Raw genomic sequence first — 19,258 nt, 5'->3', positions numbered from 1 at the left:
CGGACCTTCTCCTCCAGGCAGCACCGGCCACCGATGACCGGTCCGAAGGGCTTGGGGATGCCCAAGTGCTTGCCCAGCACCAGCATGTTCACCTGCGGCAGTGCCGGATGCCCATGGGTGCTGGGCCACCATGCCACCACCACCGTCAYCACCACCATGYCACCACCACGCCACCGTGCTAGTACCACCACCACCACTATGTTGCTGCCGCCACCACCACCATGCCACCATCACCACCAGCATCATGCTAGTACCACCACTATGCTGCCACTACCACCACCACCATCATCAAGCCACCATCACCACCATGCTAGTACCACCACCACCATCATGCTAGTATCACCACCACGCCACTAGCACCATGCTGCCACCACACCACTAGCACCATGCTGCCACCATCATGTCACCACCACCATGCCAGTCCCACCACCACCACTATGCTGCCACCACCACCATCTCCACTATGTTGCCACCATCGTGGTAGATCATGCCAGTCCCACCACCACCACTATGCTGCCGCCACCACCACCACCACGCCACTACCACCATGCTACTACCACCACCGCCACCATGATCATGCTGCCACCATCACCATGCCACCACCACACCTCACCATGGCAGGGAAGAAGGCCCTGGCACCGATGTCTCCACCATCCATGTAGAGCTGTGGCACGTCCACGATGTCGGCCTCACCGAGGCCCAGCTCCCTCTTGAGGATGTCCCTGTTCCAGCTGATGCAGCTCTGCCGGAGCGGGGAGGCCGCCGGTGAGGGGGGGTGGGAGGTCCCCGGAGACGGCGGCGGYGGCAGTCCCCTCACCGGGCTCACCTGGGCGAAGGCGTTGTACTGCCGCAGCGCCTCGTCGGCCAGCAGCTCCTCGACGGTGGCCTTGGGGACCCCCTTCAGCCCTGCGGCGGTGGGAAAGAACCGGCCGCTGGCTTCGCTCCTGCTGCCAGCGCCAGGGCCGCCACCGGGGCGCCCGCCTTACCCTCGAACGCGACCACCTTGCCGTAGCCCTCGTCCCGCTTCTCCTTGAGCAGGCGGTAGCAGGCGCTGGGGCTGGCCAAGAGCAGCCGGAAACCCTGCGGGGGGCGGGGAGGATGGAGGGACACGGCCGAGAAGGTCCGTGCCGGCAAATCGCCCTCRGAAAACCCAAAATACGGCGGAGGGGACGGTCACCTGCCGGTCGGGAGCTGGGACGAAGGTGAGGAACTCATTGACGTGGCCAAGGGCGAGCCAGTCGGAGAAGAGCTCCACGGGCGCCTGCACCTCCTGGGCCATCACGAAGTCCCTGACGGCCTTCACCATCCTCCGGCCGCCGAACCTTTCGGGATGGCGGGCGGATCGGATTGGGGGTGAGGGGAGGGGTGAGGAAGAGGAGGAGGCGGGAGGGGGGGGCCGAAGGAGCGCGGCCGGCCCGCCGCTCACCTGGGGAAGCTGCTGCCCACCAGGACGCGTCCCAGCGGGAACTCCTTGCCCCGCGCTTTCACGGGCGGGCTCACCTCCAGGTTCCCGAAGGAGTCGAGCTCGGAGACGCCTTCCCGGGCCACGTAGCCAACGTCGGGGCCCTTTGCCGGCCGGTGGAGCCGGGAGGAGGAGGAGGAGGATGGGGAGGGGGCACAGAGAAAGCGGCAGGTGCCATTCGGAAACCCTCCCCCCTCCACCCTGAGGGACGCCGGCACCGCAAGCCCTCGTCCATCCCACTCCGAGCCCGGCGCTACGGCGTTCCCGGCTGCCCCCGCCACCCCCCGTTACATATTTTAAGAGCGACCGGCCGCCTCCGCCGTGCGGAAGCTCGGCTACCAGGATGCGCTCGGCGGGGAAGTCCTCGAGCCCCCGGCCGCGGGGCGAGTCGAAGACCACGGGCAACGTCTTATGGGGAGCTTGCACGTAGCCGAACTCCATCTCGTCCTGGATGGGTGGGTGGGGAAAAAAAAAAAAAAACCCTGCTGCAGAGCTCGGCGCAGGGCCAGCAGCGGGGCGGGAGGTGGTTCCCCGAGGCTGGCACCCACCTGGCTCCAGCGGTCGCGGCGGTTCTCCGCCGGCGGGCAGACGGTGACGGGGCAGCCGGCTCGCTCAGCCAGGGCGCTCACGGCAGCCACGAAGTCCTGGTTGGTGGCCACGCTGGAAGCCAAAGCCCCAGGGGAGGGGGGGCGGTGGTGAGAGGCTGCGGTGGGACCCTCCGTCCTCGGGGTGGACAGGTGCCCCGCCGCGCCGGCACCCACCTGCCCACGTAGAGCTCGACGGGCGCCAGCGTGTTGGGCGTCGCGATCCAAGGCGCCACGCGGAAAACCACCGTGTCCGTGTAGACGGGCGTCTCCGGCAGGCCCTGGCGAGGAGGAGCGACGGCGTGGGCGCCGCGGCGGGCGCAGGTGCGGGAGCCAACGCCGGCCGGCACCGGCGGTACCTGCTCCGGGCTCTCCAGGAGCGTGGCGTGCAAGGAGAGCAGCCCGGCAAAGCCGACGTCCGGGAAGCGGAGCCCTTCCACGTAGAAGACGTTCTCCTCCTGGTGCCGGCTGGGCTTCACGGCGTAGGAGAGCTTCTCGCCGCCCAGGACGTGCTTGTACTCCTCCGGCGAGACGCTGTCTGCGGTTCGGGGAAGAGGGGTCGGCGGGGGCCGAGGCTGCCCCCCACCTGTCACCCCACGAATCGTGCCCCCATGACTCACTGGCGCCGTGGAAAACGCCGAGTTTGTCGGCGTCGCCGAAGCTCACGTGCAGGACGAGCCGGTGGCCGGCGAAGACGGCGCGGGGCCCTCGCGCGCGCAGCACCACCTGCGACGCCTCCTTCAGCTCTGGCGGTGCGACGGGGCCGGGGGTGGGGGCGGAAACAAGGAGCCCCCCCCAAAAAAAAGAACAAAATTAAAATAAAATCCACGCAGGGAAAGCAGGGGAGGGACGCCGGGCGGTGAGGCKGCGGGTACCCCGGTAGGTGCGCCCGGCAGGCTGGCGGCTCTCCCCCGGGCCGGGCGCGGGCTGCTGGTGGCCGCAGTTGACCAGCAGGATGGCTCCGTGGCCCTCGGGCCCCCAGGTCCAGGCGCGCTGCGGAGGGGGCAGGGAGGTGGGGCGCGGGCGCCTGGCAGCGGCTCCGGTGTCCCGGCGCCCGCCCGCCTCCATACCTTGTCCACCAGCGTCTTGCTCACCACCCCGCTGCGGCTCCCGTCGGCGTCCAGGGAGACGTCTAGGCGTGGAGGGATGATGGAGGGATGATGGAGGGATGGAGGCGGTGGGGCACCCACGGGCACCCCAGGGAACGCCAGGCACGGGGCGGGCGCTGCTTACCCACGCAGGTGATGTAGAGCACGGCTCGGCCCACGGGCACCCCGCCGCCCGCCCCGAAGTAGGAGACGCGGACCTGCGAGGGAGATGCCACGCTGGGAGCGCCAGCGCCCGCCGTGGGAACGGAGCCCTGATCTGGGAACGGAGCCCCAGGGTGGGAGCAGAGCCCTGATCTGGGAACGGAGCCCCAACGCGGGAATGGAGCCCTGACATGGGAACGGAGCCCCAGGGTGGGAGCAGAGCCCTGATCTGGGAACGGAGCCCCAACGCAGGAATGGAGCCCCAGCACGGGAACGGAGCCCTGATCTGGGAGCCAAGCCCTGATTTGGGAATGGAGCCCCAGTGCAGGAATAGAGACCCAATGCGGGAACGGATCCCCAGAGTGGGAACCAAGCCCCAACGCGGGAACGGAGCCCCAGTGTGGGAACGGAGCCCCGACGTGGGAACGGAGCCCCAGTGCGGGAGCGGAGCCCCAACATGGGAACGGAGCCCCAGTGCGGGAGCGGAGCCCTGATCTGGGAGCCAAGCCCTGATTTGGGAACGGAGCCCCAGTGCAGGAATAGAGACCCAATGCGGGAACGGATCCCCAGAGTGGGAACCAAGCCCCAATGCGGGAACGGAGCCCCAGTGCGGGAATGGAGCCCCAACACGGGAATGGATCTCCAGTGTGGGAACGGAGCCCCAACATGGGAAAGGAGCCCCAGTGCGGGAGCGGAGCCCTGATCTGGGAACGGAGCCCCAACGCGGGAACGGAGCCCTGATCTGGGAGCCAAGCCCTGATCTGGGAATGGAGCCCCACTGTGGGAATGGAGCCCCAACGCGGGAACGGAGCCCCAACATGAGAACGGAGCCCCAGAGTGGGAACTGAGCCCCAGTGCGGGAACGGAGCCCCAATGTGAGAATGGAGCCCTGATCTGGGAATGGATCCCCAGTGTGGGAATGGAGCCCTAACGTGGGAATGGAGCCCCAAAGTGGGAACGGAGCCCCAAAGTGGGAACGGAGCCCCAATGTGAGAATGGAGCCCTGATCTGGGAATGGAGCCCCAACGTGGGAACGGAGCCCCAGCACGGGAACGGAGCCCATCACAGCAATGCTGTGGGCGGCAGGGGCCGGGGACGCCCACCTTCTCGTCGCCGACATCCTTGCTGAGCTCCTCCGCCGCCACCAGCAGCTCCACGCCGGCGCCCAGGGGCCAGCGGGACACGCTCGACGGCAGCTTCACGGTCTGCACGCCRTGCACCACGTAGAGCTTCACGCCGGCGGTGCCCTGGGCGTGGAAGCAGGCGGCATCCTTGGGCGCTGCCCTGCGCCGGAAACCAAAGGCGATGGACGGGTTTAGCGGCGGGTTTAGCGAAGCCCTGGGTGCTGGAGGGGGGCAGCGGCTTGCATGCAGGAAAACACCGGCGGAGGGGGATAAAAACCCGGGAAAAGCGTTTTTTTTTTTCCTCCTATTTAGCAGCTGTCTGTAAAACAGCCCTTTTGCAAGCCAGCAAGCGCTGAGGTTTGGTCCTTACCCGCCGACGTCGACGCAGAGCTCGGTGCCCAGCGCGCAGACGGTGCTGGTGGGGCGCTGCGCCGAGAGCTGCACGAGGCGCTGCTGGGCCATGCCGGCGCTGAGTGCCGCGGCGCCCGGCCCCGCGGGCGGATTATAACCCCCCCCACCCCCCGCACCACGGGGGCGCGGGGAAGGGATTAGCCGGAGCCCGGCCTTGATCCCACCTCCGGGCTCGCTGCCCGGCCGCGGATCGTCCCCGCGGGAAAAGCACTGGCTGCTCTCGCCAGCCACCCTTATTTATTTCTCCCCCCCCACCCACCCCCCGCACTTAGTCGCCTTTTGCTTATTTATTTATTTCTTCGCCGAATCGGTCGGGTCCCCTCTGTCTTTTCGAGGCCTTCGCCTGCCCCTGTTTTAATTAAAAAAATCTTTCTGGCGTAGGAGCCGCAATTGCGGATGCACCTGTCCCCCACCAACTCGCGGCGCGGCGCGTGCCACGAACGCTGCGACTTCTCCCCGGCACCCAAGCGCGAGAAGGGAGGGGAAAACCCGGCGAAGACRTACCCACGGGGCAACTACATCCCGCGGGGCTCCGCGTTATCTTCCCAGCTTCTGGGGGCGGCTGCGTCTTGCTTCCCAGACCATCCCTCCAAACCGGAGTACGTGACCCCCCCCTTTTTTTTTTTTTTTTAACTTCTGAACCCAAATTCTCCGGCACAGCCCTCACGCCTACGGGCACGGCCTTAAATCCGCTGCCAGTTGTCCGGGATGCTTTTGCTTTGCCCCGACGCCTTTTTAGGTGAGAAACCTGTAGCCGGTGCCTCTCTCCGCTTCGGCCRGCATGAACGCCGTGAGAGTTTCCCATGCCGTGCAGGGGCGTCAGCCCCCCGGCGCGGGGGCAGAGCCCCGCGAGAGCTTGCCCCGGCGGCACACGGCTATCGGGTAACCCTTGCCCGGCTCTCGGCGCCAAAGGAGGCACTCATTTTCGGGCGGTTTCCTGCCGGCCTAGGGGGGAGGACCAGAGCCGGACAGGACCGCACGCAAGGAAGAGCTGCTCCCTCAATGCCAGCGGAGTCAAGGGCCGCTTTATTGCTGAAACCACTTAGCTGGACAATTTTCAACCTAATTTCATGCTTGGTTCTCTGTTTTGGAAAGAGGAGCGGGCCCAAACCCCCCACCCTGGGCTCCTCAGGGCACCATGTGCCACCACTTGAAGGAGAAGGGCCGGCGGCGCACGTTGGTGCCGCAGTGGATGTCTCCGGAGAGCACATGGTACGAGTAGTAGTCATTGATGAAGGTGCAGGTGAGCCCCAGGGGCTCCAGCAGCGAGCGGACCTTCTCCTCCAGGCAGCACCGGCCACCGATGACCGGTCCGAAGGGCTTGGGGATGCCCAGGTGCCTGCCCAGCACCAGCATGTTCACCTGTGGTGGGACAAGAGAGGCTGTGAAATGTGCAGTGAGGAAGAGCCAAAGGCTTTCGCTACACAGCAGGAAGCCACCCGGACTCTGTTTCCCCTTGGCTGYGCTGTTGGGCCATCAAGAGGCCCCAAGGAGCAACGTGGGACAGATGGAGAGAGAGAGGATGGAGGAGAGAAAGCCAAGGGGAGGGAAAGGGTCTACCAGAGATGCAGCCTTGGCACAGAGAGGAACACGACCACCTCCGTCAGGCCCTCACCATGTCCGGGAAGAGGGCGTCCGCTCGGGACTCCTTGAGCACGAAGAGCTGAGGGATGTCGATGATGTCATGCTCGCTCAGCCCCAGCTCCTTCTTGAGGAGGTCTCGGTTCCAGTCGATGCAGCGCTGGGGAGGAGGAGGGAGGTGCGTGGGGAGAAGGGTGCACGGCAGAGGTGCCCCTTCTTCCACGCTCAGGCCCTACGCTCTGCTCCTGGTCAGACATGGGCCAGGTTAGGATCTTCTTCCAGACCGAACGTAGGACCGAAGCCTTTACCTGCAAWCCCTGGCCAGTCTGGCCTCCCTAATCCCACGCCTGTCCCATCCCTTTTGGCTACACATGGCTCTGAAGAGCAGAGCCTTCGGGCCACCTCCTGAACCCACAACCTGAGTGCCCTCTTCCCTTTGAGTTTTTGTGCCTCTGGAGTCGCTTAGGGCATCTCCCAATRTGATTCAAGCCAGGACCCACGTGGGCTTGGATGAGCTCGTCCCATGCGRCGCCTGGTCCCCTTGTAACTGCTCTCCTTCGCACACATGCCTTCGGCCGGCACATGCCAACGCTATTCTCRGCAGGTTTGCTCACTCCATTCCCTGGGATAATTATCTGTTTCATTAAAAATGATCCCTGAGCCAGTCATCTGGTTGCAATGCACAAGCTGAAGAGATTTTGCAGGGAGAGCGTTGATGGAGCAAATAGAGTCGGGCTTTGAAAAGGAGCATGTTTCTGAAGGCGGCTGTTGCCACGGGATCTGCTAGGACACATTTTTGAAGGTAGTCTGATCTTAGCTTAAAGTGTTGCGAGTCCTCCTTCCAGCTAAAGCTAACAACCTCCAGATCTCCATGCCTGGATGCCACAGAGCCTTGACCCAGGGGCATCTGCCCCCACGCTCAGCCCGTTGCCTTCCTATGGGGGAGGCAGCGGCGATAACAGATTTGTTGGCGCTGCCCGGCGCTTCACAGCTTCCCTGGCACCCACCTGCGCGTGCTTGTTGTCGTTCTTCAGCTTCTCATCTGCCAGGAGCTTGTCGATGGTTATCCGCTCCACGTCCTTCAGCCCTGCATGGGGAGCAATGGGGCGGTGAGGGACCTCGGCGGCCCCCACCGGTCCTGGAGGACGCCCTCACCAGGCTTCTTACCAATGAGCTGGGTGGCATCRCCATAACCCTGCTTTTGCTTCTCCTTGAAGAGCTTGTAACAGGTGTTGGGACTGGCCAAGAGGAGCCGGAAACCCTATAGGGAGAGAGTCGAGATGATTAAAGCTTGGCCGTGTTGGCTTGGATATGATACAGGTATTATTTCGTGACACCGGCCCTTCAAGCGGCTCCAGCTTAGGCAAGACACCCCGGTGCCACGGTGCCTGTCAGCCGCAAACCCAACCCCACGAGTTGCAAGCTGCACAGGTTGTTTCCAAGAGACTAGATGTTTCCTGGAGAACAGCACCAGAAGAAAGCGAATTTAGTAACTGGYCCCACCGCTGCGTGATGTGGAGCCACTTGTGCCTTTTCATGGTGCCCCAGCTTCCCTGTAATCCAACAGGACGTGTTTTTTTCCCCCACCAACTCCCACAAAGGGCTTTTTGCATTTGCAAAAGAGGGTTCTTCCCCCTGCAGGAGCAGCGATCGCCGCAGGGAAGGAGAGGTAGCRGCGGACGGTACCTTCCTATCATTAGCTGGGACAAACGTCAGGAATTCGTCCACGTGGCCCACGCTCAGCCACTCCGAGTAGACTTCCAGGGGCGCCTGCACTTTCTGGGCGTAGAGGAAATCTCTCACTACCTTTGACATCCGTCGGCCGGAGGCCCTGGGAAGCAGGAGAAAGCAGCACACGCGAAGGGATCGGGGTGCGAAGCAGTTAGGCACCGGTCTGCATTTGAGCATTTCCCACCGGTGCAGCATCAAGTGGGTTGTCCCCGCAGCGTCTCCTTGCAACGGGGAGCTCCCGTCCCGCCTGCCGCTCGCACCGATTTCAACGTCCCACCTCAGCCTGGCTGACCCCATTAATTAGACTTCATTAGACTTCATTAATTGGACTTCATTAATTGGACTTCATAACATTCTTCAATAAGAGATAACTATGATTCTTGGGAGTCTGGGAAAAGTAAATTTACTTGCCACGGCAAACAAGCTACCTAATGTCCCAGGCAGGGACCCAGGAGTCCTGATGCCCCATCCTCTGCCGGCGCTAGCGCCGAGATGGGCATCGCGCTGCTTGCCATCTCCGCGCCACCGCGGCGGCTTGGACATCCYGGGTAACATCCCTGCCGGATTCGCTCCCGGCAGATCGCTCGGTTGTTTATCTCGGAGAAGAGCCTCCTTTGCGGAGGATCTGGGCTCCCGCTCCAGCTGAACTGCCTAGCACCGGCTGCCCAGAGCTGCTGCCGCGGGCAGAGCAAAACGATTTCCAGTTATTTGGGATTTTACCCTTTTGCCACCTACCTYAACCTTTTTTTTTAATGGCAGAAGRTTCAATAGCCTGGGTGCTTCGGGCACCACAAGGAGCAGAGCAAAAGCATTGGCACAAAAAGTCCAGGAGAGGGAAAACATAAGCGCGGCGGCACGTAGCGTTTCCTGGGGGGCACGGGAAGAGGGAAGCCGGCTCGCRCGTTAAAGCTGATCTCCGGCAGCTGAGCAGCTCTTGCAAAGAGGATTGCGAGGAGATGGGAATGTGGGGTCAGGTCTCAGAAACCTGATCTGTGTCCTCTGGCCACACCAAAACCCAGGCGTTATTAATGTGACTAATGTCCTCTGCTGTCCTCGGGGGTTAGGCAAGAGGGCACGAGGTCCCCAGGCTCAACTGAAGCTCAGATGCAACTGAAACAAATCCCCCCCCGCCACTCTCCTCCAGCAGTGAGACAGGGCTTCCACCAGCTGAACTAGCAAGGTCTCTGAGATCTCTCTGCATCTCCCTGCAGCCCTCCCTCATCCCCCTGGGAACACTTTCCTGTGTCCAGCTTTWATGTGTCCCATCCCACCGAGATGAGGGCTGGATCAAGCTGGGCTGTCACGCCTCCTTCTCACCAAGGAAGGGTGCTCCCAATGAGGATCCTTCCTAAGGGGTACTCCTTCCCTTGCACAGTCACCGGCGGGCTCACGTCAAGGTTCCCGAAAGAGTCAAGGCTCGAAGTGTTTTTTCCAGGGGGCTCTCGGGTCACGTAGCCAAAATCGGGGCCCTGAGAAAGAGGGGAACAGCGAAGGTGTGCAGTGAGACCTCCACCTGCCTGGCTCTGCCTGTGGGCAGCCCCACAGGCCCATCCCYACACCAGGTGTCACATAGGAGGTCCTGCGATGGGGGTTTTCCCTGGAGCCAAGAGCCCAGTAAGCTCATGGGGGAGCACTCGGGGGGGCCCAGGGAGAAGGGAGTCAGCTTCGTGCTGGAGGAGATCTTACACACCAGGATCTTTCTAAAAGCAAAGTCCCTCAGGCCTCTGTTTCTGGGTGAGTCGAAGACCACAGGGAACGTCTTGTGAGGTGCTTCCACGTAGCCAAACTCCAGCTCGTCCTGGTGGGGGAAGAGGAGGAGGAAGGATCCTCTTTTGGTGATAGTGATCTCGGGCACTGGGCAGGAGGTGCGCACGAGACAGGCAAAGCAAGTGGTGAGGGTGGAGCAGGAAACCAGGCAAACCTGAGAAAACCTTCCTGTTGCCCTAACCCAAAGGGAAGCAGCTCTCCACCCACGGAGGCAGGGGGACTGGCGGCTGTCACCCCAGCTGACGCAGTGCTGGTAGAGCCAGGCTGCCCCAGAGCAGAAAGCCTGTGGCCGCAGTGTCCCAGGAGAAGGGCACAGGGATGGTACAACTCGGGCATGCCTCAGGGAGCAAACAGCCCCCCTACCCAGCGTGTGCGGGTCCCTATTGCAGAGCTACAAGGTTCTTAGGCAACATCGCTGTCTGAGCTGCTGTTGCCTGTAGAATTTTAGTTTTAGTTCGTGGTCGTGAGGTTCACCTCTGAGTATCTAGGTGCTTCCCACTGAGCAATGCAGCTAATACCTCTCAGGGGTGTTAGTAACGGAGAGAATACCCTACCATCCCTGTGAGAGCCTCGGAGCGTGTAAGAAGTGCCATGAAAGAGCCAAGCGTTACTTGTATTGATTTAGGACCTGGATCCAGCGGTCACTCCGGCTTTCAACCTCTGAGCAGATGGTCAGCTTGCAGTTGGCTTTCCTCAGCAGGACTTGGAGACCCTCCAGAAAGACGTCGTTGGAGTTTATGCCCTCCTCAATGCTGCGGGGAGAGCACGGAGTACAGACTGGGAGCAGGGAGCCCAAGGGCTCATGAGAAGTGCCCCCACTGCCTGCACACRCAGCCTATTTCTCACTGTGCGCTAGGTAACTGTCACCCATGAGGTTACCTTTGGAGAGGCTCGAGCTCCATGGCATCAGGGCCAAACAGAGCCTCCATCCTTTCTCTCCGGGGTTGCAATGAGTGCAACAGTGCCAGCCTGGGTCCCTACTAATATACTGGGGCTCCTGCACTGCACACCTAAAGCATAGCTTGCCCCATAGCTGATATGTAGTAAGAAAGGGTTGAAAGCTCCTCCTGGGAGAGTCTCTCTCTCCCAAGAGAGGTAGAGTGATGCTCTGGTCTTCAGTCATGTCCCTCCTACCTGCAGACAAAAACCTCCACAGGCTGCTGGGTGTTTGGGGTCATTATCCAGGGTGCCACACGGAAAACCACTGTATCAGTGAAAATCGGGGTGCTCGGTGAATACTGCAAGAGGCGAAACACCCATGAGTCGCAGTGAAAATCCTATTGCCAGCTTTGCAGGGGACAGGAGCAGGACGTGCTCTGGGAAGGCACGAGATGGAGGGACGCCAACCCTTGCCACTGCAGTGTGAGCAAACATCTGTCTGCCCACACAGCCATGGTCCACGAGTCCCTCATACCTTATCAGTGACCTCCAGCAAGCTGACGCTGAAGTAAACCAGCCCAGAGAAGTCAGCATCTGGGAAAGAAAGTCCTTCCACGTAGAAAGTACTGTCTCCTCTGCTAATGTGGTCTAGCACATAGGACAGCTTATTCGGACCCAATACAGGTTTATACTGGAGGCGTGAGTCACGACCTGGAGAGACAACAAAATATCCAGCACAGCGTGAGGTGACCAGCTCATCCATGGGGATGGAAAGAGGCAACAGAGAGGAGGTGGTTGGGGCCAGCATGGTTTGGCCAGGAGAGGGTGTGCCTCCTCTTCCCTAGGGAACAGACTTGGTCTTTCTTGCACAAAGAGGRCTCTGTACCCTAAGGTCAAGCATCTAATGATATATTTGGGTTACCTGACTTGAATTTCAGTGGGGAACATAGGTATTCAGTTACTGGGGTGATCAAAGGGCAATGTGTGCAGCCCAACAAGATGGGCTGCTCTGATCGCTGTGTCATACCCAATGCTAATCAGCGAGCGGGTGCCAGAAGCAGCATGTGGGTTAGCAACCCTGARTCTTGCTAGACCCCACCATTCCTGCAGCGCTGGAGCCATGCCCATGTGACCAGGCGTGCATGTCTGGGTGCACGTGTATGTGCGTGCAGTGTTGTGCCGAGGTGGAAACCCTCCTTCGCCAGGCGACTAGGCACTGTTCTGCTGTGGGTCTGGCCCTCTCTTATCCTCTCACGTGAGTGACACCAGTTTCCTCCTTATGTCATCCTCATCTGGAGCTTCCCAAGCTTCCTCCATTGGAAAATCCTGCCTATGTATCTACACTCATGTGGCAGCAATAGGTAGTCGCCAATCCTCGGCTCATTATTTTAAGGACAGGAAGACATAAGCRTTTTTAGACCTGTCTGGTGTATGCAGAGCCTGTACCCTCAAAGCCTGCTCTTCACTGGGAAAGACTAGCATGAGACACAAGCCTTGCCTTTGAAATTTCAGCAGTCACACTGAACAAAGCATTCTTTATTACTTTTCCCTAAGCAGCCTCCGAGTTTCTCATAACTCGGTCTTCTAAACAGCCAGAACAAGAAAGAGCAGAGGAGCTTTTGAGATAAACAAGCATTTCCAGAAATCAGAGGCGCTCGATCTCTAACCATAGAGAACTACTTTTTAGAAGGATTCACCCACCTCAGGGTCCTACAGGGAGACGATAGGACTGCACAAAGATCTGGGAAGGAATGGAAGAGTACTCACGAATAGCATGGAAAACTCTCACTTTGTCGGCATCYGACTCGGGGACATGAAGGACCAACTGATAGTCAGCAAAGACAGMGCTGGGGCCTTGAGTCCTCAGGATCATAACAGACATATCTTGAAGGTCTACAAGAAAAGAGACAGACAGGAGTCTCACTGCAGGGACCTGGGGAGGTTTTCAGCCTCAAGCACTGACTGTAGCTACTGGCATCCTCTGCCCAGACTTTGTTCACCTATAGATTTATAGGACATACCTCCTGCGATCACACATGCTGCTAGCACTGGTTCTATAGAGATGTCTGAGAGGAGGAAACTAGCATGCCCATGCTTTGGGAAGGGAACAGAAGTGATGGCAAAGGTACTTTGAAGAGACAGGGGGAGGTGATTCTGCTCAGGGGAAGAGCCCACTTCTGTTGTGATGGGGAAGYAGGTTAGAAAAGGGAGCTGCTGTTGAGATGACAGCATGAAAGCAGCACCCATTCTCCTAACCAGCAGCACCTAACTCCATAGGTTAGCGGCATGTCATCTTTGCAGGCAGTATCACCATCACCAGACATGAGAAACATGCCCAAGCACAGCTTATCATGGGAAAGGAGAGGAACAGAGGCGTCACAGGCACACAAAAAGAAAAAYAGACGAAGACCTTTGGACCCCCCTGGGTGCTGCATATAAGGAGTCACCTTGGATTATGTGCTTTGGGCCTGTTACAGGGGCACGTGTGTACCTGGCCAGGAAGACATGTCATCCTACAGGCTGACCCTGGGGTATGCCACGGCATACCTGCGCTGGTCCGCGTCTCCRTGCAACTGTTGTCCATCCCCACGGAGCTGGGGCTGTCCCTGTCGCAGTTCACCAGCAGCACGGCGCCTTGCCCATCTGGGCCCCACGTCCATTTTGCCTGGAGAAGAAGTACCGAAAGGAGATGGGAGAAAAACCACAAAATTTCCTCCCTCCTGTCCTCCTCCCAGCAACATCCTGGCTGGAGGAAACCCCAAGGCCACGTCCACGCTTGGGGGAGATACCCACAACAGGAGTTAAGTAACATGCAATCAGCCCTGGCTCAGAGAGGGCAGTGATGCTTTTAACCCACTAGATTTCTTAACCTCTCAACCCACATGAAAACTACAGCTTCTAGCAGGGCCAGCATGGGCTATTGCAAACAGATGTTGTCTTCTAACAGTTTAGAGTCTATCTGCAAGCCCTCATTTGAACAAGAATATGCCATTTCTAGAAATGCATCTGATCTTGATATACAATTTGTGCTGTTGATTGTGCTGTAGCTAATTGCACAGGCGTAAATGCTTGGGCATATGCAGATCCATGGCCAAAGGGGTAAATCTCRTGCTGTTTGCAAAACCTATGATTGACTCATTTAGTGGCACGTTTCACTTTAAAAAAAAAAAAGAAGAAAAGAAAAGTCTTTTCTCCTACATGGCTGCTTCTTTCCAGCATCCTTGGGGCAGGACTTGAGAGCCAGGAGACTTTGGCACAGAGAATAAGAAAGTCTTTCCTCCTGGATTAGTAGGTTAAGGGAAAATAGTGCAGCAAATTCTAATTCAGACACCAGGGAAATGCTAACACCACCCAAGTCCCTCCTCCTGGAGATTGTCAAGAAAGAGACTTTAAGTGGATGCACCCTGCATTTACCCTTCATAAACTCTACATCGCATAAAATCACAAAGTGCTTCTCATTACCTTGTCCTTTCCTTTGCTCTTCACTCTGCCGTTACGGCTCAAATCAACATCCAGGGACACGTCTGAAACATCACAGAGAGAGAAGGCAGCCACTGGCAAGAGACCGAGCTTTCTGCAGACGGCGCTGCTTTGGACTCACCCCGAGCACTAGCCGTGAGTCAGCCAACACCAACCCCACCTGCACCACCACAGACAAGCCCAAAACCTGAACAGGACCCTTCTCTAAAAGCCAATCTGACCACTTTTTGGTTGGTTTTCCCTCTTTGGTCTCCAGCTTTCTTCTCCCATATTGATTTCCCTAGCAGAGGCATATCCACTTCTGTGTTTTCACTGATTTCAGATTGACGGTGGTGATTTTTTTTGGTGAGCAAAGGTGAAGTGGGGTGGAGGCATGAACAAGTGTTTTCACCATGGGCAAACAGACACCTMAGTAATTACCAGGGGTGATGCAATGTTTGAGAAGGACTTTCTCTTACACAGCTCTTCCTTGGCCCAAATCTCTTTGGCTTCTGCTAGAATAAAGAGGAAGTTTACCAACTACTACTTCCTGAGCCTACGTAAATCTGTAATAAGCCTATCCGAATGACAGCTCTTGGCCTGCTGGACTGATCCAAATGGCACAGAAGGAGGAAGATAACGTGTGCAGAAAACACAGGCACAAAAAAAGAGAGCATCCTTCTTCACGGTGCAGAGAGGCATACGTAGAGGAGCTGAGCCATGTCTTTGCAACCCAAAAACCCTGCGGAAGGCAGTGGCCAGGGATGGCTCAGAGTAGAGCCCATCAGTAACGGGACATGGGAAACCATCAACCTCTTCAGGTGCAATTTTCACAAGCATGTTCATGGCTTCAGGAAATAGGTCTGGCCATCATGTGAGCACTTCAGAAGTTCCAAATTTAGCATAATTAATRTAAGTCTCTGCTGTAAGTCTCTGCATCCAGACTAGTTGTCTAGACTCCCTTTGTAGTCAGCAGAGGAAAACAGGCATTTCGAGGCAATGATTCATCTCATCCTAAACTTCTAAAATAGGTCTGAYGACTACACTTTGGTGCTTATTTCTCTCCACTAGCTACGGTGGAGGCTGAGGAAGTGAGCCACGTTGCAGATGGCTACACTGTCTAAAGCTAGGTGAGATGATCTCATTTGAATTCTCTTCCGYCAACCAAATAGGGTTCAGAAAAGGCTGGCTTGGTGCGTGCATCGGGTGAGGACATAGCACAGGGTTTTTGTGCCATATAAGGCAGCACAATAACATCTTAAYTATTTCTCTCCTCCTTATCAGGATAGGAGGAGACCTAACACCCAAACCTGTACTACGCACTCAGGCATTCCAGTTCAATAAGCAAAACTAGATTTGGGCATCTGTAAGGGTAGATTGTCTTCAGATAAGTGTTGCTGAAATACTCACCKACACAGGTGAGATACAACCAAGCCACAGCAAGTTCATTTCCTTCCCATCCGTAGTATGAAATCTTGACCTGTGAAGACATCACGAGATCACTACTTGTTCCCAAGTCCTGCAACCTGCTATGCTGAGTAGGTCTTTCCACTCCCTGGGTTGACCCAGCAGTGCTTCAAGTTGTTGGTGGGACCATAAAGGCCATGCCCCGTTAATCATGGTTAAGCTGAATCATTTGTGTCTGCTTCAACGCAAAACAGGCGCAGAAAAAGAAAGGTTAAAGTATTTTCATTGTCTTGCATGAAGTATCCGACACCAGCTTTTGCTACAAATATCTTATTTTTAGGTCATAAAATGTGACCTCCTTCTCTTTTTTTAGTTTCATTTTTCATACACAGCAATTACATACTTCTGTTCAGGTTTGAGTTTGTTCTATGGAAACTTGCCTGATATCAGTGCTACCTGGAAATGATCAAGCACATGCTCCTTCCTCACTTCCTGGAAAAATCGAGTTATTTTTCCAGACTCCCTCCATACATAAAAAGCAACTAACCTTATTGTCATTGACAGCTCTGCTGGTGACATCAATGGTCACCACAACCTCTATATCACGATCCAGAGGCCATTGGGAAGTATTCATGGGTTTTGTCATGGGGTTGTGGATGACATGGACTGTAACTGCAGAGGTGGCATGGACTTCAAATGATGCAGCACCTTTGGGAGTAGATCTGAAACAGAAAGCAGCACTTCGTTACAGACAGACCTGTCTCTCCTGTTGTTTTCTGTGGACCAAAGTAGTTGAATTGGGCTTGCTGGAATTAAATCCAACAATAACTGGGTTTAATAGACTGAGAACCACGTTTAGGTGCRTCATCTGAATTTTATATTTATTATCTCTGCGGTGGTGCTGAGCAAGCACAGTTCCTGCTAGAAGGAAGGGAGCTTCAGCACGTCCATCCATGGTTAAGTAAAGCTGCCTATGTCCAGGCTTCCCACCTTCAGCATCTCCCTGAACGAGAACAAGAAAAAACTCCCAATGGTTTCAGTATCCCAAAGGTGCTGCAAACTTGGGGGCTCATGCTAGAGCAGACTAGTCTGCTCGGACCCAGGCTTAAGCTACTGYCCTTAACTCAGGGCTTAGAGGAGGATCACGCTTGGCCAGCGGCTACAGGGGTGACTCATCGTGCCACCGCAAAGGCCTCCGTTGGCCCCTACCCTGAATCAAAAGATGCCTGAATAAAAGACAAAATGTCCAGCCCATGTGCAAGTGTGGAGAGCCCAAACCCCACCTCGATGACATCCCTCACCTTTGAAGTGCTGCCTACATGCTCATTACATCCCTGGCACCTCCATCGGGGGAGCAGGAGTGCTCCAACCTGTCTGCGATTTGTAACCTGCCTTGCCRTACGGACGCAAAAAGGGACAAGGTGGTAAATTTTAACCACAAGAAAAATACAGAAGGGATTTATTCCCCATTTCCCTTTGGATGACAGTGCTGGTGCCTGCAGCAGCTTGTAAGGAGAGATTAATCCGTCATCTCCCTTGCCTCCCCTGAAATTTAAATGGTTGCARCATCATAAATCATCCTGCAGACTTGCGGAATTGCTCCGCTCGTACTTGGCGCCCTAGGAGCCTAAGTGTCAGATTGACTGCACGCTCTTATATCCAAGTCCTTGTGTCTCCTGGGCAATTCTGGAGGAGCGGGGACGCCCGCGCGGAGCTCATCGGAGCTGTGTGAGGCACGTGAACGCCTTCCCTCCTAGCACGTCTCCACGGCACAGAGCCACGGCCGCTTGGCCCGTCCAAGTGGCCGAAGTCTGTTTGAAAGCAGCAAATTTTGTTTCAAAGTTTGGTTCCAGGGCTGATTCTCCAGGGAACTGGAGTGATGCAGCAAGCCTGTGGGGAGCAGAAACCCCAGGGAAGGAGGGACTTCTGCAACTTGGGTCTACCAGCTCCAATTTGATGGCCCTTTCACCTCACCCGGGCCACGGAAGCAGGATTCCCGCTGCACTCCATCTTCATGGCCAAAAATGGACCAAACCATGACTGAACCCCATCCCATCTGCCATCTAGTTTTCCCCGCTGCAGAGAGGGCTCTTGCTACCGCTATTGCTCTGCGGTAACAAAGTGACTTTCATTATTAAGCCCTGACATTTAAACAGCAGCCACCATCTCATCTCAACTCTCGGCTCCTTTGAGCAAGCTGAGATCTGCTACCAAGGAGCCAAACCAGCCCATTTTGGAGCTCAGACCCAGCGCACCCTTAAATGGGACTGAACYCATTCCAGGTCAAGCTCAGAAAAAAACTGCAAATAATTCTCTTCTGGTTGAGGAAAAAATAATAATGGTTCAAGGCCAGCGGAGGTTCAGTTTGAATCCCTTTGTATGGCATAGGGTGGCGGGGGCAGTCTAGCTACAACGGCAGGTCCTGGCCCTGCTCCAACACACAAACCAAATCATTGACTAGTTTGCACTCCCAACTGATTTGCCCTGTAGTCACCATCGTTACAAGTATCATTTGCTAAATAGCAACGATGCAACAGTAGACTGAATACAGCCTCCTATCTGCCCAATAAAACAACCTCTATATTTTAGGCAAGAAAATCACTTCTTGTTAAGTTCCCCATAAAAAGCCGGCTCAAGGATTTTTTCTGCTTTAGCCACACATTTGTTCTTTAACCCAGTTTAGCTCTGGACAAGTTGCTCTTCTTGAATTGCTGTTGCCTAATGCTTTAGCAGCCAGAAATAGATTCCACTTAGCTGGGGTGTGCATGGGCTTTACCTGCAAACCGTCATTGTTGTTTTATGTTTAAATGTCTCGACTTCATAGGAGCTACYGCTGCTCCTCTGGGCATGCAGGGAGGCCACTCCAAGAAACTCTGTCCCCAGAAGTGATGGAGGACACATGGGACAAACTACCTCAGGGCACATCCCTGGAGCACCCAATCAACTGGCCAAATATAAATCTGAAACGGTGACACGGGGCCCACGATCAACTCTGATTCTCCCCTGTGAAGCTTGTCCCTATACCAAATGAGAAGCAGAAATGCAAAATGCTCTTGGGCTTCCTCAAAGTTCCTCAGCCTCCTGGAGCCAGAGCCTGTCTGGGAAGGCAGCGTAAACCCATGCAGGTGATGGCAGGTAGTCAAATATCAAAAGCCTTACCGGTGTACATCCAGGACGACCTCGGTGCCCAGCACGCAGACGGCATAGCGGGCGTGACTGGTGGACATCTGCACGACTTGACGTTGCGGCATGATCCACCGGGGACCACAGATGCATGTGAGGGAAGCTGCTGCCTGGCTGCCCTGCTTTGTAGGTAAACCAGCACGACAGGATTAAAAGGCAGGGGAATTTAACTCCTCCTTCCTCCCTTCCCTCGATGACTGGGTTACTCGGAGACCCTGCCATCTCCACCTTCACCATCCTGCCGTCTCCACCTTCACCATCCCGTGCTGCGGCTCCAGGAAGCTGCACGCTCAGGAGATGGAAGGCGATAAGCCAGGCCCCGGGGCTCTTCCATACGGGGAGGGGACACAGGGTGGAAGGGCAAGACAGGGTCTGGCTTTGCACCTCGGCTTGAAACCTGCCCCAAGATCGTAACAGCAA

At 56.7% G+C, this 19,258-nt stretch overlaps 2 protein-coding genes across 2 annotated transcripts; both read right to left on the bottom strand.

Moving 5' to 3' along the window:
* Positions 1–5: 5 nt before the first annotated feature.
* LOC146587104 (protein-arginine deiminase type-3-like) lies at positions 6–4,882 on the bottom strand (the record flags this gene model as incomplete). The annotated part of the gene is made up of 16 exons (XM_085320164.1): positions 4,791–4,882; positions 4,400–4,580; positions 3,280–3,352; positions 3,117–3,178; positions 2,922–3,039; positions 2,667–2,792; positions 2,406–2,584; positions 2,224–2,327; positions 2,011–2,122; positions 1,802–1,909; positions 1,427–1,566; positions 1,178–1,322; positions 987–1,080; positions 827–906; positions 614–742; positions 6–92 (listed from the first exon to the last, which is right to left on the bottom strand). Coding segments are annotated over exons 1-16 (1,830 nt in total), but the record flags the coding sequence as incomplete, so codon positions are not given.
* A 962-nt stretch (positions 4,883–5,844) lies between these two features.
* LOC146587103 (protein-arginine deiminase type-1-like) lies at positions 5,845–19,023 on the bottom strand. The gene is made up of 16 exons (XM_085320161.1): positions 18,815–19,023; positions 16,203–16,377; positions 15,659–15,728; positions 14,252–14,313; positions 13,337–13,454; positions 12,557–12,682; positions 11,325–11,500; positions 11,045–11,148; positions 10,539–10,662; positions 9,834–9,941; positions 9,461–9,612; positions 8,099–8,243; positions 7,580–7,673; positions 7,420–7,499; positions 6,447–6,572; positions 5,845–6,193 (listed from the first exon to the last, which is right to left on the bottom strand). Exons 1-16 carry the CDS (start codon positions 18,904–18,906, stop codon positions 5,960–5,962), a joined length of 1,986 nt encoding a protein of 661 aa, XP_085176287.1. The 5' UTR covers positions 18,907–19,023; the 3' UTR covers positions 5,845–5,959.
* Between the last annotated feature and the right edge of the window lie 235 nt (positions 19,024–19,258).

The sequence above is a fragment of the Rhea americana genome, unplaced genomic scaffold (genome assembly GCF_003343005.1).
Source record: "Rhea americana isolate MKP2758 unplaced genomic scaffold, rheAme1 scaffold_614, whole genome shotgun sequence".
Classification (NCBI taxonomy): domain Eukaryota; kingdom Metazoa; phylum Chordata; class Aves; order Rheiformes; family Rheidae; genus Rhea; species Rhea americana.
The sequence above is the reverse complement of the archived record's forward strand: the minus strand, read 5'-3'. Positions and strand labels throughout refer to the sequence as shown.